At 35.8% G+C, this 26,335-nt stretch overlaps 6 protein-coding genes and 1 non-coding gene across 9 annotated transcripts; 3 read left to right on the top strand and 4 right to left on the bottom strand.

The window, feature by feature from the left end:
- The first annotated feature begins 514 nt into the window (after nt 1–514).
- Nucleotides 515–5,542, top strand: LOC100177653 (protein FAM76B). The gene is made up of 8 exons (XM_002129353.5): nt 515–729; nt 1,088–1,270; nt 1,737–1,883; nt 2,285–2,395; nt 2,615–2,955; nt 3,211–3,317; nt 4,014–4,135; nt 4,633–5,542. Exons 1-8 carry the CDS (start codon nt 586–588, stop codon nt 4,789–4,791), a joined length of 1,314 nt encoding a protein of 437 aa, XP_002129389.1. The 5' UTR covers nt 515–585; the 3' UTR covers nt 4,792–5,542.
- On the bottom strand, nt 5,330–8,599 carry LOC100175336. Its single transcript, XM_002129393.5, has 5 exons — nt 8,274–8,599; nt 7,459–7,611; nt 6,980–7,078; nt 6,351–6,510; nt 5,330–5,914 (listed from the first exon to the last, which is right to left on the bottom strand). The coding sequence occupies exons 1-5, from the start codon at nt 8,376–8,378 to the stop codon at nt 5,796–5,798; spliced, it is 636 nt and encodes a 211-aa protein (XP_002129429.1). The 5' UTR covers nt 8,379–8,599; the 3' UTR covers nt 5,330–5,795.
- A 610-nt stretch (nt 8,600–9,209) lies between these two features.
- On the bottom strand, nt 9,210–10,459 carry LOC100181575. The gene is made up of 2 exons (XM_002129417.2): nt 9,542–10,459; nt 9,210–9,486 (listed from the first exon to the last, which is right to left on the bottom strand). Exons 1-2 carry the CDS (start codon nt 9,878–9,880, stop codon nt 9,442–9,444), a joined length of 384 nt encoding a protein of 127 aa, XP_002129453.2. The 5' UTR covers nt 9,881–10,459; the 3' UTR covers nt 9,210–9,441.
- Nucleotides 10,460–10,933: 474 nt separating this feature from the next.
- Nucleotides 10,934–11,908, bottom strand: LOC100185522. Its single transcript, XM_002129458.3, has 2 exons — nt 11,585–11,908; nt 10,934–11,520 (listed from the first exon to the last, which is right to left on the bottom strand). The coding sequence occupies exons 1-2, from the start codon at nt 11,855–11,857 to the stop codon at nt 11,455–11,457; spliced, it is 339 nt and encodes a 112-aa protein (XP_002129494.1). The 5' UTR covers nt 11,858–11,908; the 3' UTR covers nt 10,934–11,454.
- A 776-nt stretch (nt 11,909–12,684) lies between these two features.
- LOC100183160 (kelch-like protein 14) lies at nt 12,685–21,078 on the top strand. 3 transcript variants are annotated; one of them, XM_026836979.1, is made up of 15 exons: nt 12,685–12,806; nt 13,076–13,237; nt 13,297–13,401; nt 13,646–13,880; nt 14,512–14,665; nt 15,941–16,033; nt 16,506–16,635; nt 17,097–17,275; nt 17,682–17,896; nt 18,222–18,329; nt 18,933–19,052; nt 19,445–19,655; nt 19,818–20,008; nt 20,290–20,325; nt 21,066–21,078. In XM_026836979.1, the coding sequence occupies exons 1-13, from the start codon at nt 12,803–12,805 to the stop codon at nt 20,004–20,006; spliced, it is 1,905 nt and encodes a 634-aa protein (XP_026692780.1). In that variant the 5' UTR covers nt 12,685–12,802; the 3' UTR covers nt 20,007–20,008; nt 20,290–20,325; nt 21,066–21,078. The 3 variants fall into 3 exon arrangements, 2 of the variants coding, with proteins under 2 accessions (XP_026692780.1, XP_002129540.2); XR_003396415.1 differs by lacking the exon at nt 21,066–21,078 and having other exon boundaries at nt 19,445–19,671; nt 20,290–20,378; XM_002129504.4 differs by lacking the exon at nt 21,066–21,078 and having other exon boundaries at nt 20,290–20,378.
- LOC113474802 lies at nt 15,372–15,579 on the top strand. The gene has a single exon (XR_003396491.1). It is a non-coding gene; the product is annotated as a small nucleolar RNA U3 (small nucleolar RNA).
- Nucleotides 20,334–24,681, bottom strand: LOC100180797 (growth hormone secretagogue receptor type 1-like). The gene is made up of 8 exons (XM_002129525.3): nt 24,440–24,681; nt 23,876–24,057; nt 23,154–23,318; nt 22,417–22,569; nt 21,867–22,021; nt 21,439–21,550; nt 21,052–21,180; nt 20,334–20,556 (listed from the first exon to the last, which is right to left on the bottom strand). The coding sequence occupies exons 1-8, from the start codon at nt 24,524–24,526 to the stop codon at nt 20,457–20,459; spliced, it is 1,083 nt and encodes a 360-aa protein (XP_002129561.1). The 5' UTR covers nt 24,527–24,681; the 3' UTR covers nt 20,334–20,456.
- Nucleotides 24,682–26,335: the final 1,654 nt, after the last annotated feature.

Raw genomic sequence — 26,335 nt, 5'->3', positions numbered from 1 at the left:
TGACAAAATTGGCGGTTCCCTTTGACATTTGACGAACGAACTTAACGCGCTTATTTATTAAAACAGTTTAAAGTAAAACACCTACGTTACTAAACCAGTGCTCACGTAATGTGTTTTGCAAAAAAAAACGGAGGTGTTTAATACGTGTTTCATGTATATTAATATCACAAAAGTATATACTCGGGAAACTTTAACTAGTATTATTTTAATGAGTAAACTTGTTTGCAAAAGCCATATATAAAACCTGTTTCAATATTTCATTGAAATACAACCCACGTTTTACGTCACGCCTGACGTGAGCTACGTCATTTTACACATGAGTGATTCGGTCAAATCTTTGTTGATGTGATTCCAGTGTATTAACTTATATCTAAAGTTGATACTTTTGTATTGAAAATATGCATTATGCACCAAATTTAAAACAATAGTTTAGGTGTATCAGGCAAAATATTTTATTGTTTTACGTTGAAACTGTTGCAAAAAAGTGAATTTCTTGTAATCGTTAAATCGTATTCTAGCAGGTTTTAAAAACTCTAGCCTAAAACAGGAACCTATTTTGTTTAAACTTTGATTTCTTGGCCTTTTATGCTGTACAACTACACCAACAATGAAATGGCCTACTTAGAGACATTGAGCAGCATGGAGCAGAAAGGTGTTCAGTATGCTTGCACTAAATGCATGCAATGGTTTGACTTTGACGATCTCTCAGCAGACGTTCAAATGTGCAAGGTAATAATAATAAGTTAGTGTTAGTGAAGAAAATGTCGTCTATGTTATATACTAACTGATAACCCATATAACCACTAGCCCCCCATGGCTGGCTATAAGGACTAACTAATAACCAGTCTGCAGAGTATGGCAGATGCAGAAGCGGTTCTGTTTACAAACTTTTCAATATACACACCATAATTTGTCCCATGCACACCAATCAATTAAACAAAAGAAATGCTTGTTAGATTAAGTAAGATTTTCTAACGTCGCTTAAAAATGTACATGCTTTGCACGCAGATTTTTGACGATAGCACACGCGCACACCTAAAAAAACCGTCTTGCACGAATTTCTCTTTAACAATACTTTTCCGTGCAGGTTTGTACTGACACCCTAGCTTCTACAAGTTCAAAAACATCTGTAACGGTAAAAAAAGAAAAAGTTTCAAAATCGACGCGACCTGAAAATTGCAGATACTGCCAAACCTATATCAAGGTTAAAGTTCCAGGGGAGAAAAGAATTTGTGAGAGATGTTTCAAGAATAGAAAAGAATATGGAGAGGTAAATATGAAATAATACAGGCGCCAAACCTGGGGTGGCACGGAAGGCAGGTGCACCCTGGAATTTTCTACAATGCATTAATCAGTAAACGCTTGTCCAAAAGATTTGATGCATATGAGCGTGTGTTTAAATATTGCTACTGCATTCTAAAATGACGCCTATGCTAAATATTGTTGAATAGATAGATGCACCATGCACAAACAAGTTTCATACAGTGTGTGTAAAGGTTACTTTCCACTTTCATCGTAAATGTAACTAAATGATTAAACAAAAATAGATCAGAGAATCAACTATTAAAATTGCACCTAAAAGAAAATCTATATTTGCCCAAAAATGTAAACAGGATCAAAATAATTCAGAAAAAAACATAGTAACGTGGGATATAGCCAAAAAGCACCCTGATTTTCTAAAAAGATAGGCGTCTATGATAATAGCCCAATATACATTAAACTTACCCATCATATAGCCAAAGATCTGCATGTTCTGTACACTGAACTCTGCTTTCATTGGATCAAAATGCCAACGCTGTGCCAGCAGTAAGAAGAAATATGGAATGCCAGTCAATTGTCAGAAATGTAATTTGAAAGCAGCATTCGATCACAAAAAAGCTCATGTAAGGCGATAAAAATATGAACATTTGTTTTATTGCTTTTTAACGTACATGTCCAACCTTTTAAATAAATTCAAACTTATTTTCCAAAAACAGGGAACTAAAAAAATATAGTAGTGCTTTGATCATAGTTTTGTACACTGCATATTGGAAATGCCAGATGAGCTACTAAACAATCAACCACTAAGTTACATACATGGTAACTCATTGGCTGGAGGTGTATGAAACAAAACACTTGTAGTCCCGTGTTATAAATGATAACTGTAGTTTTTTGACCACAACAGGATAAAGTTACATTCATTTATCATATATGTCTATCTATCTAGATGTATAGCCTATTGGTGCTTTGTGTATATTGTATATATGGGTAATTCCTTTAACTTTTCTATGATTGTTCCAAACAGATTGATGGACTTCTATTATGTTGGAAATGTTACGTTTCAATGCAGAGATACCAGAAACGTGAAAAAAGAAAAGGAGAAGAAAATCCTGGCGAGAATGATGAAGAAAATGAAGTTGGTTTTATTTATCGATAATTCTGAGCTGTATTCTTTGCATTGGTGAAGTCCTATGCTGGGCCTAGGATTTGGACCAGAGTTGACCCATTACTTCTAAATTGTTATGTTATTTATGGGTCCTACCTTTTAAAATGGATACGCTATGGGACCTCGGATTTAGACCAATGTTTAGTTAGTACATTGATGGTACAAATAATATATTTTTTTTATTTACAGACAAAGAAATCTCGCTTGTCTAAGCCTGAGACTTCCGGTAAAGAAACTGCACCACCAAGTGATGATGAAAACGAACGTACATGGAGAGAATTATTAGGAGAGGACCACTGTTTAAAATCCGGAAAAAAATCTGAAAACTTAAAGTTAAAGTCTCACAACGAGAAAAAACACGAACTTCGAAAGCAGGCGCAAATTAACAGCAGAAACTTAAATAAACATCATTCCAGCTCTTCTTTGGATGATCGGATACAAAAGATGGAGAAGAGAGGAACTCCTCCAGTTAGTGTCTCTTCTCCGAGGAGGAATGAGGAGAAACCAGGGAGCAACACCAGCACTCCAAGGTGAGGACTGTTTTATAATAACAATATTAAGTTGTATTTGTCTCTTCGATTTTATTTGCAACAAAACCTGAGTTGTTAACACTTGCTTCGGGTTAAAATTATATTTACATTTTTGGGAAAGTTTCCATGGTCGCTACACCTGACAGACAAACAACAAGCCATTTATGATAATCATTTTTAAGATAAATTTTTAATGAAAACAAAAGTGTGCATAAGATACCAACCACTCATACAATTTTATTCTTAACTTCACAGACAAGGGGTGACAGCGGAAATTAGATCAAACTCCGGCACTCCAAACACACCAACTCCATCCAGTCATAAACCATATGATCGATTAAGAAATGGAGCTATGGACCTCAGTAATTTTATATTTCAAATTACCCATAACTCTTCCTATGTTTATATTTTCCTATATATACTGGTGCCTTGTATATTAGGTGTGACAAAGATTTTATGTTTTTGTTAAATCACCCTAACTTTAATATAGGAGTTACATTCCCTAGTTTCTATTTAAAACAGATAAATTTGAATGAGTGCTTCCCAAAGTAGGAGTTTGCGACCATGAAGAGGGCGCTAACTATAAACCGGGTGATTGTGGGACGCTAAAAATAAATTAGGACAGTCGTACTAAAATAAGCCAATCAATGTGTAATACTGTTTTGGGCAAAAAAGTGGTAATACTTGACTAAAATTTGGTAGGAGTAGGGGAAATGCATCAACGCTTACGGGTTATTAAATCAAAGTTTGGGAAACGCTGATTTATACCAACAAACTAGGCCCAAAACTGGCACAGTTTGAAGTTGTTATATTTTTCATTATGTCAGTCACTATAAACTTTACTTTACTGTTGTACAAATACTAGTTTACAACCCAAAGAATTTCTCCAAGCACAAAACTGGTGCCTTTGAAGTTGTCTACTTTCACAGTATATCAGTCACTATAAACGTTACTGTTGTACAAATACTATAGACGTTTTGCTCCTTGTTTTTGCATGGCTTCTTATGTTTTCACGGTTGTTTAATACTAACCAATACATAATCTTCATACAATACTAGGTACAGCTTTACCTCAGATGAATGATAATATTGTTCTTGTTACAAAGCTACATGAGGAAATAAATAGTTTGAAAAAAAATATCGCTAAGAAGGATCAAGTTATGTTGGAGAAAGATAAACAGGTTGGTGGGGGATTGTTTTCTGTGTGAGTGGGTGCTTGGGTCATTTTGAATTTCGACTTAACTTAAACCATTGTATTCTATATGCTTATGCATATTAGGCATAGTGGCACAGTAGTTAGTGTGCCTGCCTCTAACCCAAAGGTTGGGGGTTCAAGGCTCTTTTCTTTGTGAGCGTATGTGTTCTTGGGCAAGGCACTTAACGGCAATTGCTCCAACCCAGTGGTCACTTATGTATTGTCTAAATTGTCAGCCATACAGAAAAAAAAATTACTCACAAAGTCACATACCTGAATACTTGTGAGCAGGCACAAGGTGTATGAAACAGAACACCTGTGTTATAATGCCTGTCGTTTTCGGGCACACGAGGATAAAGCAAGTTACATTCGTTCATGCAATAATTTAGGTCTTGGTTGTTAGAATTTCTAGATTTCAATCTGTTTTTATGTTTCACATCTGACTGGTTTACTTTTGTTTGAAAAGAGTTTTTTTATTATAAGATATCTATGTTGAAAGTGGAACATTTACGTTTGGAACGCTCTTTACAAACTAAACTCAAAACCCAAGAAGAAGAATTTTTCCGGAAAATGGAAGCTATGGGAATCAAAAACCAGGAGCTTATTAAAAAAGTTGCACAATTGTCAAAGAAGAAGTCATAACAGCTAAGTGACAATTGCCATGCCAAGTTTACACTCCTCAAATCAGGTTTTGATATCGTACTCATTGGGATGTACTTTTCTAAAGCCATGCCCTTTGGTTGACTTTATTTTTAATAATCCAAAGTATAAAAATTTACCTAAGTTTCTACTTTATAAATTGTCTCCAAAATTATAGAAATTTCTTTGTTGTTTTAATTACAGGGAGCATTTGCAAAAGATATTTTAATTAAAAATACCATTTTTGTGATTTTAAACTATGCTGCCTGGATCAATGTAAATAGATTTTGCTATTTTTAACATAGAAGCACAAGTGATGCAGTGTTATGTTAATGAAAACACTTTGCACTATCTCCCCAAAAATTGTTTTTTAAAAAGAATCATTTTCTCTCAGTTTCAATTTTTTACTTTGATAATTAGAATTCTTCTTTTTTCTTTTTCACCATTGAATTTTTTCGGTGTCAGCTTTTATTTTGGCCATGGATGTTTTAAGACCTTTTTACTAACCCATATCCATGCAACTATATAATAACAGTATACATCAGACTTACATGTATTAGGAATTGTGTATGACACAATAAATCAGTTATAATATCGTAAAGCGCCATTTTATGCAAAAAAATTTTGAATGAAAATGCAGTGAACCACATTTTTTTATTGATGGATTTTTAATACAACTTCGGTTAAATATTAAAAAATCTTCAGCATGTTTTTAAACTTGCTTTCTTTCAATAAAATCTGGTGAATGCATAAATGACAATTATTTATCCTCTTGTGGCGAAGCAATGACAGTCGTTATAACATTGGTGTCTTGTTTCATACACCTCGTGCCGGTTTACAATTTACCACTTGTGTAACTTTTTGGATTGATTTTTTTTTCCATGGGCCTAAAATTTAGGCCAGGTAAAATTCACCAGTGACCATTGGGTTGGAGCAAAACGCATGTTGTACTCTGCCCTGCTTTTGACGTTTAAACAAGATTTTGGCTTTCGGTGAGTTTTTGTTCTTTAATCCAGATTTGGAAATGAGTTTCTTTTACTTAGTTTTGTTTCCAATACAGTTGCATATTGTGGTTGGGGTAAAATGCTTAGCAACACTTCTGCTGCTTCCGATATTTCATTTTTACCTGTTTATTACATTTGGTCTTTTACAACTAGTGTATTATAACACAAGTGTCGTCTTATACACCAGGCACACACTATATTTTTACACCTCATGCTCACTCTCGGGTTTTAATAATATGGGTGTCTTTTTATACACCAGGCACACCGCACACATGGTGTTTTCACACACCTCATGCTCATTGTCGAGTTATAACACGAGTGTCTTCTTATACACCAAACACACATGGTGTATTCATACACCTTATGCTCGCTGTCGAGTTACAACACAGGTGTGTTCTTGTACACCAGCCACACATGCTGTATTCATAGGCCTCGTGCTCTATGTCAGGTTATAACATGCGTGTTTTCGTATACATTAGGCACAGTGTATGTATACACTGATGCTCAAATCGTTTCATTGGCATCTTTGTAAACATGTATTTATATCAAACGTCATACCTGTAGTGTCTTTAGCAATGTTCTGTAGACAAATATACAGCGTCGAGTTAGAAATGGCGGCAGCATTTTCTTTGTTGTCGCACAATCTCGATAGTGACGTAATAATGTGCAAAGGTGCAACGTTCAAATTAGCTCTAATAGTTCCTTGGTTGTTTAAAACCTGTTGTTGTATTGAAATAGGTTTCATGTAAGTTAAATGCGTTTTTGTAGTTATTGTAATATGCGTTGGTGTTCTTTTTTATTATTGTATCGGTTTGGGAAGATACACTGCCAAGTTATTAGTTTATTTTTTTTATGCAAATGTCACCCACAAAGTAACATACTTGGTAAAGGTGGCTGTACACAGTATCCGCAATTCGTCCATTTTGTCTGTTTTGTCCGGATTTCGCTGCCGCATGCGGAATTGGACACGGGTTTGCATACGACTTCGCACGCCGGATACTGTGTACAGCCACCTTAACTCGTAACTTGCTTTATTCTCGCATGTCGGGAAAACGGCAGTCGTTATAACACGGGTGTTTTGTTTCTTACATCTCGTGGTTTTTTGTATGGCTGACAATGTAGACAATACATTAGTAAAAACTGGGTTGGAACAATTGTCAGTAAAACTAGCGGCTGTATTAACTTACCCTAGTTAGTTCTTCAGTGACAGTAGGCATAGTTAGAAGATTGACAGTTCCTTCTTTAAGAAGACTTAACAAGTTTATGCTTAGTCCAGTTAAGACCGCCTATTTAAAAAAAAATAAATCTTGTATTTTGTGGATAGGTAGCCTATTGAAATTTTTCATTCTATAACTATATATGCTTTGCTGTTTTTCGTAGGTCTTTTATGCTAACCGATTAAAGTTTAGCGTTATTGGCTGAACACAAAATGTCATAGTATAGGGTGGGGAAGCCGGTATAGGCTACCTTTAACAGATAATTTCCAAATATCTTGATCTCTCTTGTGTTTTAGTCAATTAACAGCCCTATTTTAAAGTCGTGAGAATATATGGTTACATACTACTGTAAATAATCATTGTTTACTACCAAATCGGGCGAGAAAATAGAAAAAAAAACATGTCTCATCTAACCCTACCCCACTATAAGACAATGCGCCCCATCTTACCCAGTTTTTCCTGCCGGATTTATTGGCAAACCACTCGCAAATGTAAATCGCTCTATTGCTTTGCTGTTTGCTTAGCTTTACTCCCTTGCATAATTCCGAGTAAAGAACATCAAACCATAAGATTCCACGGTCTTGTTCGTTTTCAGCGAGGTCCTTAAAGGAAAGTATAGTAGGGTGGGGGAAGATGGGACACCTTTAGCACATAATATCTAAATATCCTGATCGTTTTTTAAACAATTACTAACGGTCAATGGAAGTCGTGGACATATAGTTTCATAATTTCTTGAATGTTCTTTGTTTACTACTAAACGGGGCGGGAAAATAGAGGTAAAAGGTGTCCCGTCTTTCCCCCACCCCACTATACGTATATTTAGTCAGAGTATAGAATGGGGTAAGATGATTCATGCTTTTATGCTAATTTGTTGTCTCGTTTGGCAGTAAACAAAGAAAAGTTTTAGAGATTTATAAAACTGTCGAAAAGAGTGTTGTTATAAGTATTAAAACGCGTTTAAAAAATTCGGTGTTATAGGTATTATGTGGTAAAGGTATCCCATCTTAACCCACAGTACTATATATAAATAACTTTTCATACATGTCGTAATGACTATAAGCTAGCCCATGAGAAATATAGTAGCGACATTTACTTTGCGCTAACCGTCTTTTTTGGCCATGTTTAGTTTGCTTACTTACTGAGCCCACCGAATAAGATAATAGGCCAACTCTGGCATAAACCCGAAATTGATTTTCTTTCTTATTGCACATGATACGCTACTAAAGCTATATTACGTCGCTTAGTAAACACACAAACACCATACCTCGTCATCAAAGGTTAGTCTTTCATTCACTTCAAACCATTTCCTTATCTTTGCTAAACAGTTGAGTGCAACGTCGGCTGTTGATCCATTCTCAATGGTTGTCATTATAACTTTAATTTATAAATATAATGCGTTTAAGTTGTACGTTTTCATGCTTCGACCTATACTGTATTCGGTTCTGTGGCAATCTGCTTCACTTTGAAACATTCCTATCATTAATTATTAACTCGGTTGGCTTCTGGCTTGGCTATTACATATAGGCTACAATGCATGACTAGCTGTATTGTAGGGTGGGGTAAGTTGGGACGCGCGGGAAGTTGGGACACTTTTTTTCCATTACATTCGTAGGATGTATACGTTACACTAGCAGTTGGTGTATATTACTACGTATTTGGCCAACAGTTTGGCGTTCAACCAGAACAAGGTTATTAAATCTACGAAGGTATAGTCTGATTTCGTTTATTTACTGCTATGTTGAAATCGTAACAACGAATGCTGTTTACTTTTAACACTTACCTGCACCGATCAAAGTTTAGTTCACTGCCAGTTTCGACCAACGCGTTTTAATTGTATAACCACTGGCTAGGATGATATGGTGCAAACAAATGAAGTATGTGGTTGGCGGTTTATTGTTTCACATACGCAGCTATATTCGTTAATTTAGGTCTTGGTGTATATATGCGCTCATGCTCACTGCATATGCTTTCTGTAGTACTGTGGGTAAGATGGGACACCTTAAGCACATAATATCCAAATACCCTGATCGTGTTTTAAACAGTTAACACTGGTCTATGCCCTATGGGAGTCGTAAGGATACGGTCTATAATGAATGTTCTTTGTTTACTACCAAATGAGACAAAAAATAGAATGAAAAGGTGTCCCATCTTTCCCACCCTACTATATACTGGGCATGCTGAGTTTTAAAATTGACACCACTTTGAGTATTTGTTTTATTAGATTTCACTTTTATAGAATCAACAAATGTTATTTACATAATATATTGCATATAGGCATGAATTTTGAGTTGCACACCTAACACAGGCAGAATCATAATGAATCAAAGTACACACATTAAGAAAACGAGATATTTTTTAAGTAAAATGCCGAATAATTACCAAAAAATACATTATTGCTTAAAAGATTATTTTGTAAATTCCGCATTTAGAGGTTATTGTTCAGTTGTACTCTCATTTTCCTCTCTTTCTGGGCCGAACTGAAACAGTTATAATTACAGAAATGTTTTCAAACTTTTATCAAAAATACTCTACCGTTATTCCTTTGATGTATATTTCATTCTTTATCCGAATGATCTTTCCGTTTATTAGCGTTTCCTGTGGCTCATCCTTTTCTATAAGAGGTTCTTCGACCTCAACCAGTTTCACGTTGTTCAGCAGCGTTTTGTTGCTACTCATTCGTTTCAAAATATTCTTCGGCTCCTGCTCCAGTTTGTAAAAATGAACTGCGCCTTGTTGATTGGCGTTGCTCGCCACGTTATCAGACATGTTACCATCGCGATTATTTTGCACAGCGCCTGCATGCGCAGTGTTCGAGCTATGAGTACACCCCATACTTCGGGTTAAAACACCTAAAATATGGCTGCTAAACATATAGTATGGTAGGGGGTAAGATGGGACACGTGTTTTAATTTTTTCTCAGTCACATTTTGTAGTAAACAAAAAAGATTTACAGATTATATAACCGTAGACCGCAGCTCTAAACGAGCGTTTTTTTACACAGTTTCCTATTTTTTCTCATTTTGACACATTTCAATGCACAGCATATATATACTGTAGTATATTCCTTCTTAACTGTCCCGTTAAATTACAGAAACTCATTTCTCACTGCGTATATTTTTACCACCTTATTGGATCACGGCCCTTTAGAGTGGGCCATGTTGTACCATGGCGTTGAATGTTACCCTAGCAACAACATTTTCAGCAAATGTTTATTCAAATACAGAATCCAGTGATTATGAAAAGTTAATCATTATTTACCAACGCTAAGTTCTTCGTATTGTTGATATTTAAGTTGCCATTTGGTCTTGTTGATTCAAATTTCGTATTTATTGAAGTAAATAAATACAGTTTTCCTAATTCTTCTATATAGCAGGTTGGGGAAATATGAGACACCTTTTCATTCTATTTTCTCGTTTCTTTTGGTAGTAAACAAAAACATTCAAAGAATTATAAAACCGTAAACTCACGGCTCCCATAGACTGTTGTAAGTTGGTAAAAACTTGATCAGGATATTTGGATATTATGTGTTAAAAGTGTCCCATCTTCCCCTGACCCTACTATATTAGGAACCCGTATTTCCAAGTGTTAAATGCAGCAACATTCAAAACAGATTGGAATAATTGCCTATAGAGTATATATAGTAGGGTGGGGGAAGATGGGACACCTTAGCACATAATATCCAAAAATCCTGATTGTGTTTTAAACAGTTAATTACAGTCTATGGGAGTCGTGACGAGGATACGGTTTCATAATTATTTGAATGTTCTTCGTTTACTACCAAATGTAACGAGAAAATAGAATGTTAAGGTGTCCCATCTTCTCCAATCAACCTACTATAACACTATTTCAAAATACTGAACAAATCACTGTAACATTATATATTTCTTCAACTATATCATACAGAACAAGAAAGTTCAATTCGGATTCCGGTTTTTGTATGTTTGTTTTATTTGGATTTGTTTTCAGATAATCAGCGTATATAGGCTATAATTGAATGAATGAAAATTTACACATCGTATTAAGTATTGATAAATTTTGGGCATTTTTTCGACGCACAATATAACACAGAATCATATACAGTAGGGTGGGGGAAGATGGGACACCTTTTCATTCTATTTTCTCGACTTATTTGGTAGTAAACAAAAACCATTCAAAGATTTATAAAACTGTATCCTTACTACTCACATAAACTGTTGTTAATTGTTTAAAACACGATCAGGATATTTGGATATTATGTGCTAAAAGTATCCCATCTTTCCCCACCCTACTATATATGAAACAGCAAAATAGGTAGTTATCATATGCTTGTATTATTACTGCATTTTGCGTTGTACGCACAATTTAAAGCAGAATCATTATGAAACAGAAATATAATTCATTTGCGTATTTTTTTAAATACAGAAAAATTATCAAAGGCGTAGCAGAAATGTTGCCAAAAGACCGGGTTATGTTGTAATTTCCGATTCGATGCGTACTGAAGTTGATGGCTTATTTTTTTCTTCTATTTCATCCTGAAAAAAATATAGTACCGGTAATTAAAACAAAATTGTGGAACTTTTATATAAAATACTGTACCGGTATTTTCTTGATATAGATTACATTGTTAATTTTAACAATAACTGCTGTCATTAATTTTTCCTCCTGTTCATTTTCTATGAGTTGATTTTTTACGGGAGCCAGATCCTCCTTGTCGGTGTCTGTGGAAGCTCGCTGGAATTTATAATACTCTGTTCCAGTTGTGCGATCTTCTTGGTTGCATGTGGCCGTTGCGTTTACTTGTTGGTTGCCATAATTATTTACTGTGGCGCCACGTTCAATGACTATACCCTTGTTGCAGCCGGCCCCCATATTTTTATTTCAACGCAAAACTTATACAGTGTTTTTAAACTATAAACGTAGAGTCTTTGAATAAACATTTTCTTTATTACTTGTTTTTATACCGAAAAGCATGTATGTTCCCTAAAAAATGCAGTTTAATCTAAACTTTCTTTATAGTTATCCAGCCAATGCTAGTGGTTTAGACTTAAGAGAACACTGCAGCTAGTTCTCTCTTCTAGTTCTCTGTTTTAGTTCCTGGGAGACTGAGATGCACTTTGATATTAGTCAAAAATCGGCTTGAAACAATGATTGCATTTCAATATAGTTACGCTTACGCACATAGCAACTCATACAACATACGGACTAGCTGCAGCGGTTAATTATTATTTTGCTGCTCGCATTTATTAAAAGCCGCAGATTTTGTAGTTCGACATGAAAAATTGTGCAATATTGAAATTGCCAAGGTATTTATGCATATATACTGTATGTAGGCTACTGATACAGGCTGTTTTGATTTTGCACTTTAAGTGCATGTGCATCTCTGTCAGTATTTTTAGTTTGCACTGCCAACCAAACATAGATAACTAAACAAATTCACTTAGAAATCCTTGAGGGCTCCCGAAAGATGAGAAATCTTTTGTTAATTACTTCAAGTGCTTCAAGTAAGTGGTTATTGGATCCAGCATTAAGCTATCCGTGCGTATGCCAGAAGATTTATGCGCGTCGAAAGTTTTTATTTATTAAATATAACGGTTTGTTGCCAAACTATGCCAGTATTGTGTGTAACAATGATCAATTGTTATTCTCATAATCGAAATTTATTTAAATTTAGCAGTCAAGGAGGTACAAATTTGTTGCTGTTTTGTCAGTTCTAATCATATTTTCAGACCAGTCGGCGGCCGGTCGTGCTTGGAAATCTTAAAGAAAATGTGACGTTACAAGTTGGAATATTGGTGTACAGCTATATAATACTAAATGGGTGAGCTGCTGTACTTATAGTATTCAATAACTTCGAAACATTTTTATAGAAAAGTTTTAACTGAAAATGCTGGAAATCGTAACTTGGAACTAGTTTTGTTATGCTCAAGCTGTCAAGCAACTTTTTTGCAAGGACCTGCCGTTTAGACAAGGAAACTCATTTATTACAGCGCTTTCTGTAAAAATAGCTTGTATTTTGGTATACTTTAGTAGTTGCTATATATATATACACACAGACACGCGAAATTGAAATTAATCTATTATTTTTAGGTTCGTCAGCCTCGAAAGGGCGTCACTCCGGCACAAACGTTGATCAGAAAATAGTTTCAATTCCGCACCAACATTCTAACGAGCATATTAACGCTTTGGTCAAAGGATTATCAACTCTGAGAAAGACATCGACGTTATGTGACGTCACTCTTTCTGTAAATGGTGACTACTGACGTCATGACCGATTTTTTGAAAATTATTTAAAAATTGTTTTTACGCAGAGACTGAAAAAGGCCCGTTGAATAAGTATAATGCTCACAGATGCGTTTTAGCCGCTTCTAGCGTTTATTTTCGCGAGAAACTGGGAGTCTCGGCGGCCGAGTTTGGTAAGTACAGTTTTTAAATATAGAGCGGGTAAGATGGACACCGTTAAACATAATAATGTCCCATATTTCCGAATAGAGTTTTTAGAACGCCCGTTTGGAGTTGTGAAGATACGGTTATTTAATTCTGTAAATATTCTTTGTTTACTGCTAAATGGGACGATTAAAGAAACCAGTAACCATCTTACCCCAACATACTATATTTTGCTCTATTTTCACCATTTTAAAGTATTGTGTGCATTTGTAGACGGAGAACAACCGCCAACCCCTGAAAGCAAAACCACGCCTCGAAATGACGTCACAACTGATGACGTCCCAATCGATTTTCCAATTACCCACAAAGCGATGGAGACGGTACTCCAATACATTTATTCAGCAGTGTTAGAATCTGACCCACGAGATATCCCGAACGTTGTGGAAGCTGCTGTTAAACTGGGAATTGATTCACTGAAAAGGAGATGCATCGCCGAGATACAAAGCGGGTATGTATACTATAGTTTGAGTGTAGAACTAATTGCAAACGCTAGCCTAAACCTTTTATCCTGGCGTGCGCAGGATCCTATAACCATACAGAATGAGTGCAGCTGATTTACCCTTGCGTGACTGGGCAACGACAGTCTTTATTTATAACATAGGTGTAAGGTGTTCTGTTTCATATACACCTTGTCCCCGCTTTCGAATTGTCACCTATGTAACTTTGTAGGTGATTGTTTGAGCAGATATTTTTAGGGATATGTGTGTAAAACTTAGTCGCCAATTTAACGTTAAAACTTTAAAAGATAAAATAACCAGTATGAAAACTGTTTTGGTGTACTAAAGCTAGCAGAAAATATGACAAATAGCGTATAGTTTATATAAGGTCCCCCTTAGTAATTTAATTTTGTAAGTGTAGGTTGGGGGAAGGTGGGACACCTTTTCTTTCCATTCTCTCGTTCCATTTAGTAGTAAACAAAAACAAACATTCAAAAAAATTATAAAACCGTATCCTCACGACTGCCATAAATCGTTGTTAATTGTTTAAAACACGATCAGGATGTTTGGATATTATGTGCTAAACATGTCCCGTCTCCCCCACCCTACTATATGATAGCACAATGATGATCTTTTCTTTAGGTTCCAGCTCGAATATTTCCAACGTATTCTGAAGTTATCAGAGCAATTAGATCTGTCGGAATTAAAAGACTTTGCGCTCCGAAAAACAATTGGACAGTTTGATGAGTTCGTTGACACAAATTGCTTCTTGGCGCTCACAGAAACTGACATGCAGGTAGTCTGGCTTATAAAAACATAATAATACAAATAACTTTATTTGTCTCTTTGATTGCGGTAGCGAAATTAAAAAAAAAATAAACGAAAAGACAGGATATTGTGGTAGAACAACAGTTGGTAAAACACGCTTACAGTTAAAACATATTAATTTTTTTAAGGGGGCATACAAACGAATAATGAAACTTTGTATATACATGGATAAAGATGATCAAATGTACAGCACCACCGCAGTAGTATTGTAGTATTATAGACATCCTATACATGCCAGTGTCGCGTCAGGGAAATCCCCATGCGTGAGACATGCGCACGCACGCGTCTACATAATTCGACAGCGTGGTCGAATTTTAAACGTTTGGTTTGACGGCGATCCTTTTATAACACTGATAATTTCTTTCACATGTTTTATTTTTTTCTTTCACTTCTAGAAAATCAATTAATTTTTTTAAGAAATAAAAATATGAAAGAAATCTTGGACCAACTTGATAATTCGTCTTAAAATTTTGAACTAAAAAAGACACACGCGTGAACTGTAAAGATAATTAACCTTAACCAACGTAGAGCATACCATGGCTTTATTCTGATAAATCAGGAAACAATTAAACGTACTTAATCTGTGGAATAGCGCTTTAGCTAAACTCCGCGGGGCCCCACAAACGCTAGATTATTTCCATGATTCAATGCTCGCTTCTGAGCGATGAATAATTAAGATCATGCTTTTAGGGATCATTTCTATAGTATGCATCTTGAAAACGTCATTCAATTTTGACGATACGACAACTACGATGATGAGTCGTAGGGTTCCCTTCTGAGCATGAAGCTTGGCTTATGCGACTTCGGTCACTATAGCTTTTGAGGAATGTTCTTACTGCTTTTTTTGAGGTAGTAAGAGGAAGGGAACCCTTGCTGAGTAGTTTTTAAAAATGAGCAATCTAAAAGTGTATTGTTTTGTCCGTTTAGTAGTTTCAGTTGGTGCTAGTGAAGAATATTCCCCTCACCTTATTTGCTAGCCACTACTTCGTAGGTGGAAAGACTCTTCACTAGCACCAAGTTAGTTTATAGTATATACTTGCTTTGGTTGGGCAAGTTAGTTTAGAAGCGTGTTTAATTATCAGTTTCGTGCGGCTTCGTTGCGGATTATAAATTATTGTTACTCTCTTTAAATGTATTGACATTACCTTAGTTTAACTTAAATTCTGTTTTACTGTAGGGCTAGTAGTTTCTCCAGTACATGAATATAAAATGGAGTGTGTGTTTTTAAGTGTATCTAACACAGGAGCTGGTGAACCACAGAAAAGGAGTTTTATCAAACGAGTGTGTGATTCCGGAATTACAGATGTTTAACAGCATTCTAAAGTGGTCAACAAAGGTACATAACACTTTCTATTGTGTATGGGTGAGGTCTTTAAGGACCTGGGGTTTAGGCCAGGTTTTGCCCATTACCCAACACTATTGTGCATCAGAAGTGAACCTAGAGCATGGTTCTATTCTGTATGGGTGAGATCCCTGAGGCTTGGGTTTTAGGCAAGGTTTTGGGCCATGACCCCAACACCCTTGTGCTTCTAAAAGAGACATGCTGGCAAAACAGTTATTATTCTTATCAAAGGTAAATGTACTATTTGTAAATGCAAATGTATGGCCAAAAAGGCAATACTTATACGTTTTTTGTTTTGTGACTTTAAAGATCCGATAATAGGGTGTTCGCTCTTTCTCTAGGGCACAATTTAGACACATACGCTCACAATGGTAGCAGTGACAAGCCTGGAGTAAATATTTAACATATTACTGTTACGGACACCGTCTTTGCGCTCTGTTTTACAAAATTCTATATTTATTTAAAGGATACGAAAGAAAGAAAAGAGTCGACTTTAAAATTGTTAAAATGTCTTCATTATGCAAAGATCCCACAATCGTCACTTACTAATTATGTTCTTGCACAAGATATTGTGATGCAAGACAAAGAATTATTAAGTATATATCACTTTTTTAAGGAACTTTATTAAACTAGATACAATTTACTTAAATTTTTGATTTGATAGTTATCTGTGTATCTAAATAAACACAGTCTAATTATCGTGGAATATACATCAAAATTTTACACAGATAACCAGGGTGTATTATAAGGGTAAAACGGCTCTTCTAAAAATATTGCGTTTTTTTTATTTCAATTAAATGTAAACATGTATTTAACTAAGCATGTATTTATTTTTATAGCATGTTTTAACAACTGTTGTTTTGTCGCGAAATCCTATCGCTTGTAAAGGCGAAGATACAAAAAAAGTTATTATTATTATTATAATATTATATTATCATTATTGCAAAAGTAATATACTGCAATAATTCACATATATATAAGACCATAATATTGGATTATTAATAATCTGTCAAATTCTTGCATCTTGAATTTAAAATTACCTTGTTTTAAATTGCAGCAATAATTGAAGGACTAATAGGAGAAGATAAAAAGAAAATCCTCCAAAGATTAAAAAAACAAATGAGCACCACAGCGCCACCTAGTGATAAGAATGGTGGTATCGGGGATGGGAATTCCCCTCTACACAACTATGTTATTGTAACTGGAGGGAGGCTTTATGACCAGTTTACTGCACAGGTGAAGGGCTGTATTATTTGGATAAATTAATGTAAACTTTTTGAATAAAAAGCTTTTTCAACCAATTAACGTTAAGTATTTACGTCGGTGAATGAATGTCATTTCCTTTCTATTTGCTCTTATTCAAAAATACTTTCCATTTCCTATTCTTTGCGACCGAAATGAAAGAGACAAATAACGAAAAAATAGTTAGGTTATAGTGTATGATTATTCGTAAACTTTTGTCTTTTTAAATTAATTCAAGATAATATACGCTACTTATTCAACGTTATTTCACAATTTTAGATAAAATTTTGTACAACTTTGAAAACATTGTATTAAAAAGCACAAGTTTACCAAATCATATTTAGCTTATTTTAGAATATGCATATTTTATAGTTTAATTTTACATACCTTTGTGTATAAGATTCAAGTGCTGAATCATAAAGACCAGACGTGGAAAGAGCTGACTCGTCTTCCGTCTACCCTTTGTCACCACTCGGTGGCGGTAGTGGGCAATGTATTGTACGTAGCTGGGGGTGAAGACACGGCCATTGCTGGAGTAAAGGGGCTGTCATCACTGTGGGCTTTTTACCCCATGAAAAATGAATGGGAAACACTGCCGGATATGATTCAAGGAAGGTACATGGCAACGCTGGTCTAATTTTGTTTAAATTTTATATAAAACACCAGCATTTTTTTAAGAAAGCGTCTACTATTGTATTTGCACTAAGATTAAAAGAAAAATATTGTTTGCACTTATTTTAAAAGAATAATATATTACCACGTTTTGTGTAGATATTATAAAGTAAATGACTTTACATTTGGGAAAGTTTTTAACAGAAAGTACCTACCCACATCATGTTTTCCATATTTCTAAATTTCAGGTATGGTAGCAGAAGTAACAGAATGTATATATATATTTTATTGAGTGTTTGCTAATACAGTTTTTTGTTTCCCTATAAAGGGCTCACTTCTGCATGAGTGCACAAGAACAATGCTTAGTAGTAGTGGGAGGGAAAAGCAGCAATGTCATCAGAAATTCGGTGGAAAAATTCTCAATTTTAACAAAGAAGTAAGTTAAGCTAGCCCCAGTGGTTAGGTGATTGCATCGTAACCAAAAGATACCAGGTTCAATGCTCAATAAGGATAGCTGTAAACCTGTAATGTTTTAGCTCATGTGTCTTGGCAATCTTGGACCTAAATTTCAGCTCCTATGGCATGTAGGACCTCACCCATGTAGATTAGAATAGGTATTGTGTCAAGCTAGAATAAGTACCGTACAAAGCTTGTGTGACGGTGCTGGTTTAAAACTGTTTGTTTTTATGGTAACGAGTCAATACCTTTACAATAAAAAAAGAATGAATGGTTGACACTTACTTATCCTCATGTGAATAAATGTAACTTGCTTTATACTCACATTTGGCCAAAAATGACGGTCGTTATAACACAAATGTTTTATTTCTTACACCCTGTACCAGCTTACGAGTTACCACACATGTAACTTTGTAGGTGATAATTTTTTTCTGTATCGCTGACACCTGAATTCATAACCTATAAATAAGTTAGAGGCAGTCGTACTAACCACCGTGCTATGAGTATGACGCCGGTCCCATATGTATGGGATATACCCCTTATGTATAAACTTGCGTATTACAGTCTGTAAATTTGTATTTAGGTGGGAGTTTGCAGCAGTATTGAAACAGCCACGTTATTCTCACGCTGGTTCAAGCTACAAACATGATCTTTATGTTAGTGGTGGAGTTGTGAGGAAGTCTTCTACTCAAGACATGCTAAAGTAAGAAATGCTGTATAGCGTGGCTTTCCGAACTTTTGCCCACAGATCGCCTAAAAATTTAGGCTCTTAAGATTTTCTGCAACCCTTAATGGTAAATGGTATAATATATATGTAGTACTTTGTGTAAAATTAGTATATGGTAATCCCTAAAGTTAGTTACTGAACCCACTGTTTGAAAAGCTCTGCTGTTGGGTGATATGACAACTCTGCTCAACATTCCAGGTCTCTCTCTGTACCACACTGTAAAACCTGCCATTAAAGCTTATTTTAACAACTTTTGTTTTTTTGTTGCTATATCTTGTCTTTTCAATTTAAATATTTTGGAATCTCCGCTACCAACCTACCATAATGGAAGAGACAAATAAACTGTTGTATTATTATTATTATCATAGATACAACATTGCAACCAACCACTGGGTGGCAGTAGCGAAGATGAAGTGCGCAAGGAGTTGTCACACGATGGCAGCAGTGAGGGATAGAATTTACGTATTTGGTGGCGAGAATGAAACACAGGGTGTTATACAACATGTGTCTACTGCCATCGAGTGTTATACACCGCAGTGTGATCAGTGGCACAAGGTGGCGCAAAAGACCATATCTCAGGTAAAAGGTGAAAAAGGTCTGTATTTTTGTTTTAAATATTTTTCAATCTTCGCTATCGTAATCGAAAAACAATGAAAGTTATTACTGTTGCTTATTGTTTCCTGTAAGTTAAAACTAATCATATTTTCTCAATTTCAAGTTGTTTTTTTTTTCAATTTTTAGTGCGACAAAGAAAGCGCATGTACAGAGCTGGATGGGTTGGTTTACCTTGTTGGGGGTTGTAAAACTAACGTGACAGACCACAGGATTGACACTGCCAGCTACAACCCAGAGAGTGACACTTGGGCCACACAACCAAAACTGCCACGTAGACTCAGAGGAGCCGCTTGTGCTGTGCTTGCACTTAAATGAAGGTATGACTGTGAATGTAACTTCCTTATTTTCGCATGGTGGGGCAATGACAGTCGTTGTAACATGGTGTTCTGTTTCGTACACCTCGTGTCCGCTTACAAGTTACCACGTAAGTGGCTTGTGCGTGATTGTTTTTCCGATTTTTATGTTTTAATCTATGGCTGATAATTTGGACAACACATTAGTGACCACTGGGTTAAAGCAAAGTCTAGAACCCTTAACCTGTAGGTTAGCTGCTGACTGCAGTGCTATGTTTTTTAAGCAACAGTACAATTTTTTACAGATCTTCAGCAACCGCATCGATTTAACAGCTTTTAGAGTGAAATGTATGAAATATATACTTGTATTTATGAAAGGACCCAAGAAAAAAAATCTTTTTTATTTTGTGGAAATCACATTAGATATAGAAAAGGACAACGAAAGTATTAGGAAAGTTAGTAAAGAATCAGTTTATGGTGAATTTAAATATCTGTGTTGTTCAGTTTTATAGTAGATTATTGCGTTTCTTCTGATTAACCTTGGCGTTCGTTCTCTGTTGTATTGGCAAGTCCTACAAAGTAAGTTATTTATGTTTAGGTATGTTGGTATAGTTTTAATTAAATAATATATAGTTTTTGTTACAATTTATCTAAACTTTTTTTTGATCTTTATGCATTTTGTTTTTATCAGTTTACATCACATAATTTTTATTTATCTTTTCGAAAGTAAAGATTATATGTTTCAAAGAACGAAGAGAAGGAAATCAACATCAAAACAACAGTTGTTAAAAACGCTATGGATAAAATACAGTGTCAGTTAAAAAGTGTGGCTGTTGCACCAAATTTTAGGGAATGCATGAACCCACGCGACTCGTATAATAGACACCATTCTTTTGGTTAAATAGGTATTTTGACAAAGGAATATAACTTGTTTAATCCAGTTCCCTTTGGGTTACAGGCAGGCGCGCTTACTACTGTGTTATGGCGCCGAAAAAGATCGTCTTTATTTATTTATACGTCTGTATACGACGAGGCGCGATATATCAATACACACGGTATTTACGTACCTGATTCGCATCAGAACTTCTCTAGATGCGTTTCGCATTTGTACGGAAGCTATGTTGTACAACACCGGATTGAAGCACTCTGATAAACGCAAGCAGAAAAACGCGGCAACATGAAACCAGTAGTCGAACCTGAAAACAGACTCGAAGTTATATTCCAAAACGTGCCGTTTAAAACTGGAACTCAGTTTATTCATGAATATATAGGCCTGCTTGTTTTTGCATTCAGACATGATATTTCTGGTATAAAGAGTGTCCTTTACAAATACATATCCTCATATGGCGGGGAACAAAAGTATTTATCAACACGGCGTTAGGTTTCACCTGGTGCCCGCTTACGTATTGGTTACAAAATGGCATACATCCTCCATGTGTTACGTCACCACTTACGTCACATTTTTGACGCGTGTTCTGGTCGTCCACATCACGTATGACGTCATTGGAATGTAGCCAATCAGGAAAGAGGCGGAAATCAATGCAAGCTGGACGGCGGCTCTTTTCTCTGTAAATTTTGTTTACGAAATGACACCGAAAATCGACAGTCGTTATAAACAAAACGACAGCCGTTGTATAGCGTGGGTGTTTTGTTTTATACACCTTGTGCCCGCTTACGAGTTACCACGTAAATAACCCAGATAAAACACGGGTTCAAGACTCGTCGCTGATATCGTTATGGGCGTATTTTTCCTTGGAAGGTACACCTACATAGACAATAACTCCAATCCAATGCTCTACACTTTATAATGTTCTTTTAAATTGTCAGCCATACATTAAAACAACTATTTTGGTAAATCTTTGCAATCAGTGCCGATTCTTACCTTTTGTTTTTCTCTGCTTGCTCTTATGCGTTGCTACCACTGGGTGGCAGTACATCTCCCACACAATAAGACATGACGTCACCAGAAGTATGAGCATCGGAAGCAGAATAAACAATGACGAAACTACAGTGTAGTAAACGAGGTGCCGCGTAACTCTGCAAATACAAAAGCGTTAGCTCAATCTGCAAACTGCTTCAAAAAGTTTCTTTTTTCGTTCCTTTTGGTGATAGACAAAGAATATTTACAGAATTAAACACCCGCATCCTTACGAAAAGAGCGTTGTTAGTTGTTCAAAATAAAATCTGGGAACAGGGGAAGTACCATAGTAGGGTGGGGAAAAGATGGGACACCTTTATCTGCATAATATCCAAATATCATGATCGTGTTTTGAACAAAAAAAACCGGTCAATATGGGAGTTGGAAGGTTGTGGTTGATAATTCTTTGAATTTTCTTTGTTTTCTATCAAATGAGACAAGAAAATAGGAAAGACAAGAATGAAAAGGTGTCCCATCTCCCCCATTGTACTATTTATGTATATACGTAACTTACCCATCGTTTTCGATTTTAATGGAACACATCGGCCAACAACTTCCGACGTGATGGTCTTCTGATTTTTCTGCCACTTCGTAAAATGAACTGAATATAAACCCACCAAAGATGATTGACACAACCCAAATAAATACAAGCCAAATGGTGACAGTTCTGCAACGTTCGTACAATTGTTGGTTAAAACACACATAGTTTCGTAGTAAGGCTTTAAAGTACGTGGAGCTTCGTTAAAATTAGCTCTTGAGCTGTCAATTTACTTTGATCATATAGTAGTATATAAAAGGACTTTTCATTCTATTTTACTTTCCCATTTGTTATAGTAAACAAAGGACAAAGAATTATAGAACCGATTCCTTACTACTCCCATGGAGCGTTGGTAATTGTTTAAAACACGACCAGGATATTTGGATATACACTATATAGTAGGGTGGGGGAAGATGGGACACCTTTAACACATAATTTCCAAATAACCTGATCGTGTTTTAAAGAATTAATAACGGTCTGTAGAAGTCGTAAGGATACAATTTCATAATTATTTGGATGTTCTTTGTTTACTACCAATTGGAAAGAGAAAACAAAATGAAATGGAGTCCCATCTTCCCCCACTCTACTATACTATGTGTAGTAGCTTTTTATATTCATCATCATAGGCCATAAAAATTCAATGAGGGTTATTAACTGAACAAAACTTTGTATTTATATTACTAAAAGACTTTATAAAACACTTTTTTCCCTACCGCATTTTAATCTTTTCGAAGAGAGATGGCCATTTCACGCCAATGAATCTCCACACAGCGAAAGCAGCAATATGCATTGCTGTACAGAATGAGGTAGATTGATCGCTGAACCAAAACAATTTACAAAGGAAGTCGCCCCATTCCCAGTCGTTAAATCCCCATGTCCTGTAAAATTAATTGCGGATATAAGCTATTATATAGTAGAGTGGGGGGAAATGGGACACCTTTTCCTTTTATTTTATCTTCCCATTCAGTAATAAACAAAGGTATTTGGATATTATGTGCTACAGGTGTCCCATCTCCCCCCACAGTACTGTAAAAATGTCCTCTGTTACGTCTGCTGCCAGGCATATAGGATTTAAGACTGTGTTACTTTCTTTTTGCGGGATAGGTAAATGGGGGCACCTTTTCATTCTATTTTATCGTTCCATTTGGTAGCATGGCCTACTCAATACATTTATTGTATTGAGTAGGCCATGTTGGTAGTAAACAAATAACATTCAAAGAATTATAAAACGTAGCCTTACGACTCCCTTAGACCGTTGTTAATTGTTTAAAACACGATCAGGATATCGTCTGGATATTCTGAGCTAAAGGTGTTCCATCTTTCCCCACCCTACTATGTCTATAACATCATTAGTAAAGGAGAAAATAAATCACCGTAACAAATTATCCTCACGCGAGTTATATTGCTATGATAGTTCATTACTCAGTTAACCAACCTTCGGTAAAGCCACAATGGCGACGCAATCAATCCAGAAACGAGATCAGAAACAGCGAGGCTTAAGATAAACAGGTTGCACTTAGTCATCATTCGCTTTGCTAAGCAGATTGCTGCAATTGTTAGCGAGTTACCGAGCGTAGTCCAGATACCAAGGAATGCTACAACAGACGCAATGGCAATCTGAAAGAAGTATAGGACTTATATAGTAGGGTGGGGGCAAACCGGACACCTTTCATGCTATTTTCTCATCACATTTGGTAGTAAATTAAGAATATTTAAATAATTATAAAACCATATTCTCACTACCACCATGTACGGTTGTGGATTTTTAAAACACGATCAGGATATTTAGACATTATGCGCTAAAATTGTCCCATCTTCCCCACCCTACTATATACGGGAATTGTAAAACTATACGGCGGTAAATAGTTATTTATAAAGAGAATACATCATTGGTTAGTGCACGGTATGCTAGCATTAACAATTGTAAAAAAAAGAAAATAATGTCAAAACTTGGAACTTGTTCCACCTTACGGCACTCTATAGTAGATTATAAACAAACCTGTTCGTTCTCGGTGGCAGGTGAACTTCTTGTTTTGTAAACTTCTACGGAGTCATGGTGACGATGGGTTTCATTTAACGAGGTCATCTCAATCTTATAAATGCCTTGTATATATTTCCAAACAATTTTCGAAGTATAATACTGTATGACAGGAAGCCGTTAACATACCTATAATATCCTATAAACCCTGATCGTGTTATTTTGAACAACTAACAACGCTATTTTAGAGTCGTGAGGCTACGGTTATATATTTCTGTAAATATTCTTAATTTACTACCAAATGGGAAAATAATACAAAAGTGTACCATCTTACCCTAACCTGCTATATACTGTTGGGCTTTTCTATTGAATCTATAAGCGCATAAACCTCTGTATTTATACATTCCTGGCAAACGTGTCTGGAATACCCGACATAAAACACCGTCTGTTCAACAACGTGTTATCTGTACCCAGTTCATCAATCAAAATCAAGCGAATTTACGTCAACCAAAATGGAAACAAAAGAGCCGCTAATTACTAAGTATAACATTACAGGCACGGGGCATACGGTGTCGTCGGTCGTTCCTTTGATTTAGCAATACTTCTACTTGTTTGTCGTTCGATATCTATACACTTTGGTAACTGAGACGAATAAATAATTGCGACATAAGTTGACTTGATTAATTTTCGTGTTTTCCAGTTTGCCAATTTCCTGTTGTCGTTTAAATTTGTTGTTTAACAAATTTCAAAAGAACTGTTAGCCTATATACCTTCAGGTTACTGATTAGACCTACATATCTGGCGTGCCTGCTCTGTAGGTGTTGGGGTAATGAGCAAACAGTGGCGTCAACCTCAGGTCCGATGGCGCGGCTAAAGACCTCACCCACAGAGAATATAATACTTTGGGGTAAAGATGGGACACCTTTAGCACATAATACCCAAATATCCTGACGTTTTTTTAAACAACTAACAACGAACTATTAGAGTTGTGAAGATACTTGTTTTTATTCTTTTGTTTGTTCCTCGTTTACTACCAAATAGGACAAGAAAATAGAATTAAAAGGTGTCCCATCTTCCCCCATCTTCTATATAATGAAAGCTATATATGAAATGTCAGGTGTCTCGTCCAGTGAATCACTAAAAGTTGAAAATGAACTCACTTTGACTGGTGTTTAAAAATTTTAGAATAATTATGCATAGATTTGACTATACTTCTATATTTTGACGGGTGTAAGTCACGTTCGCTGGTGTGCAATTACAACCGCCGTCCGCCTTGATGTGTCTTTCGAGAGAGAAAGAGAGAAAGGAGAGAAAGGAGAAAAGGGCAGTTGGGCAGATAATAGAAGAAGGTAATATGTTGGTGCCTGCTGCCTGATAATCGAACGATTGCCGCAAAGGCCGGTAATAGGGAGCTTTCATATCTCGGATCTCCACCTAAGACGTAACAAAGTCGGTTTTTATTTTGTTTTAGATATACGTAGTTTATTTTGGTGCTTTTATAACAGTGTTTCGGGTTATGTTAGTGTTTTTATTACAGTGTTTATATCTGTAGCTGTAATACACAAACGGTAATGTGTTGAGTATAATGTTTGTGTATCCGTGGTTTCAGGATGTACGTTAGGTAAACAAACATTGTACAAACAGTATAGGGGTGAGTGACAAGACTAGATTAATGGTGACTAAGCAGCTTTAGCAAGCTATTGCATGGTTTGTAGATTGGTTTATCTTTCCGGCAAAAGTAAATATAGGAATAACAGAATACGATATGTTGTAAACACGTGTGAATGTAACTTCCTTTGTCCTCGCGTGGCCGGATAACGATAGTCGTTAAAACACGGGTGTCCTGTTTTATACATCTCGTGCCTGCTGACAAGTTACCACGTAGTGTCTTGCCGAAAGATGCCTACTCCTTCAACG

The sequence above is a fragment of the Ciona intestinalis genome, chromosome 12, assembly GCF_000224145.3.
Source record: "Ciona intestinalis chromosome 12, KH, whole genome shotgun sequence".
In the NCBI taxonomy this organism is placed as follows: domain Eukaryota; kingdom Metazoa; phylum Chordata; class Ascidiacea; order Phlebobranchia; family Cionidae; genus Ciona; species Ciona intestinalis.
The sequence above is the reverse complement of the archived record's forward strand: the minus strand, read 5'-3'. Positions and strand labels throughout refer to the sequence as shown.

Coding starts and splice junctions, on each gene's coding strand:
- LOC100177653 (XM_002129353.5), top strand. CDS start 586: ATGCTGTACAACTACACCAACAATGAAATGGCCTACTTAGAGACATTG. Junction 730..1,087: donor CAGACGTTCAAATGTGCAAG/GTAATAATAATA, acceptor TTTTCCGTGCAG/GTTTGTACTGACACCCTAGC. Junction 2,396..2,614: donor AGAATGATGAAGAAAATGAA/GTTGGTTTTATT, acceptor TTTTATTTACAG/ACAAAGAAATCTCGCTTGTC.
- LOC100175336 (XM_002129393.5), bottom strand. CDS start 8,378: ATGACAACCATTGAGAATGGATCAACAGCCGACGTTGCACTCAACTGT. Junction 7,612..8,273: donor GACTAACCTTTGATGACGAG/GTATGGTGTTTG, acceptor CTTTCCTTTAAG/GACCTCGCTGAAAACGAACA. Junction 5,915..6,350: donor CATTGCTAAAGACACTACAG/GTATGACGTTTG, acceptor TGTAATAAACAG/GTAAAAATGAAATATCGGAA.
- LOC100181575 (XM_002129417.2), bottom strand. CDS start 9,880: ATGTTTAGCAGCCATATTTTAGGTGTTTTAACCCGAAGTATGGGGTGT. Junction 9,487..9,541: donor TATACATCAAAGGAATAACG/GTAGAGTATTTT, acceptor TAACTGTTTCAG/TTCGGCCCAGAAAGAGAGGA.
- LOC100185522 (XM_002129458.3), bottom strand. CDS start 11,857: ATGGGGGCCGGCTGCAACAAGGGTATAGTCATTGAACGTGGCGCCACA. Junction 11,521..11,584: donor TCTATATCAAGAAAATACCG/GTACAGTATTTT, acceptor TATTTTTTTCAG/GATGAAATAGAAGAAAAAAA.
- LOC100183160 (XM_026836979.1), top strand. Junction 14,666..15,940: donor TCACAGAAACTGACATGCAG/GTAGTCTGGCTT, acceptor TATCTAACACAG/GAGCTGGTGAACCACAGAAA. Junction 19,053..19,444: donor TCTACTCAAGACATGCTAAA/GTAAGAAATGCT, acceptor TTATTATCATAG/ATACAACATTGCAACCAACC.
- LOC100180797 (XM_002129525.3), bottom strand. CDS start 24,526: ATGACCTCGTTAAATGAAACCCATCGTCACCATGACTCCGTAGAAGTT. Junction 24,058..24,439: donor CTGCCACCGAGAACGAACAG/GTTTGTTTATAA, acceptor TACTTCTTTCAG/ATTGCCATTGCGTCTGTTGT. Junction 20,557..21,051: donor GAAGTTCTGATGCGAATCAG/GTACGTAAATAC, acceptor CTTACTTTGTAG/GACTTGCCAATACAACAGAG.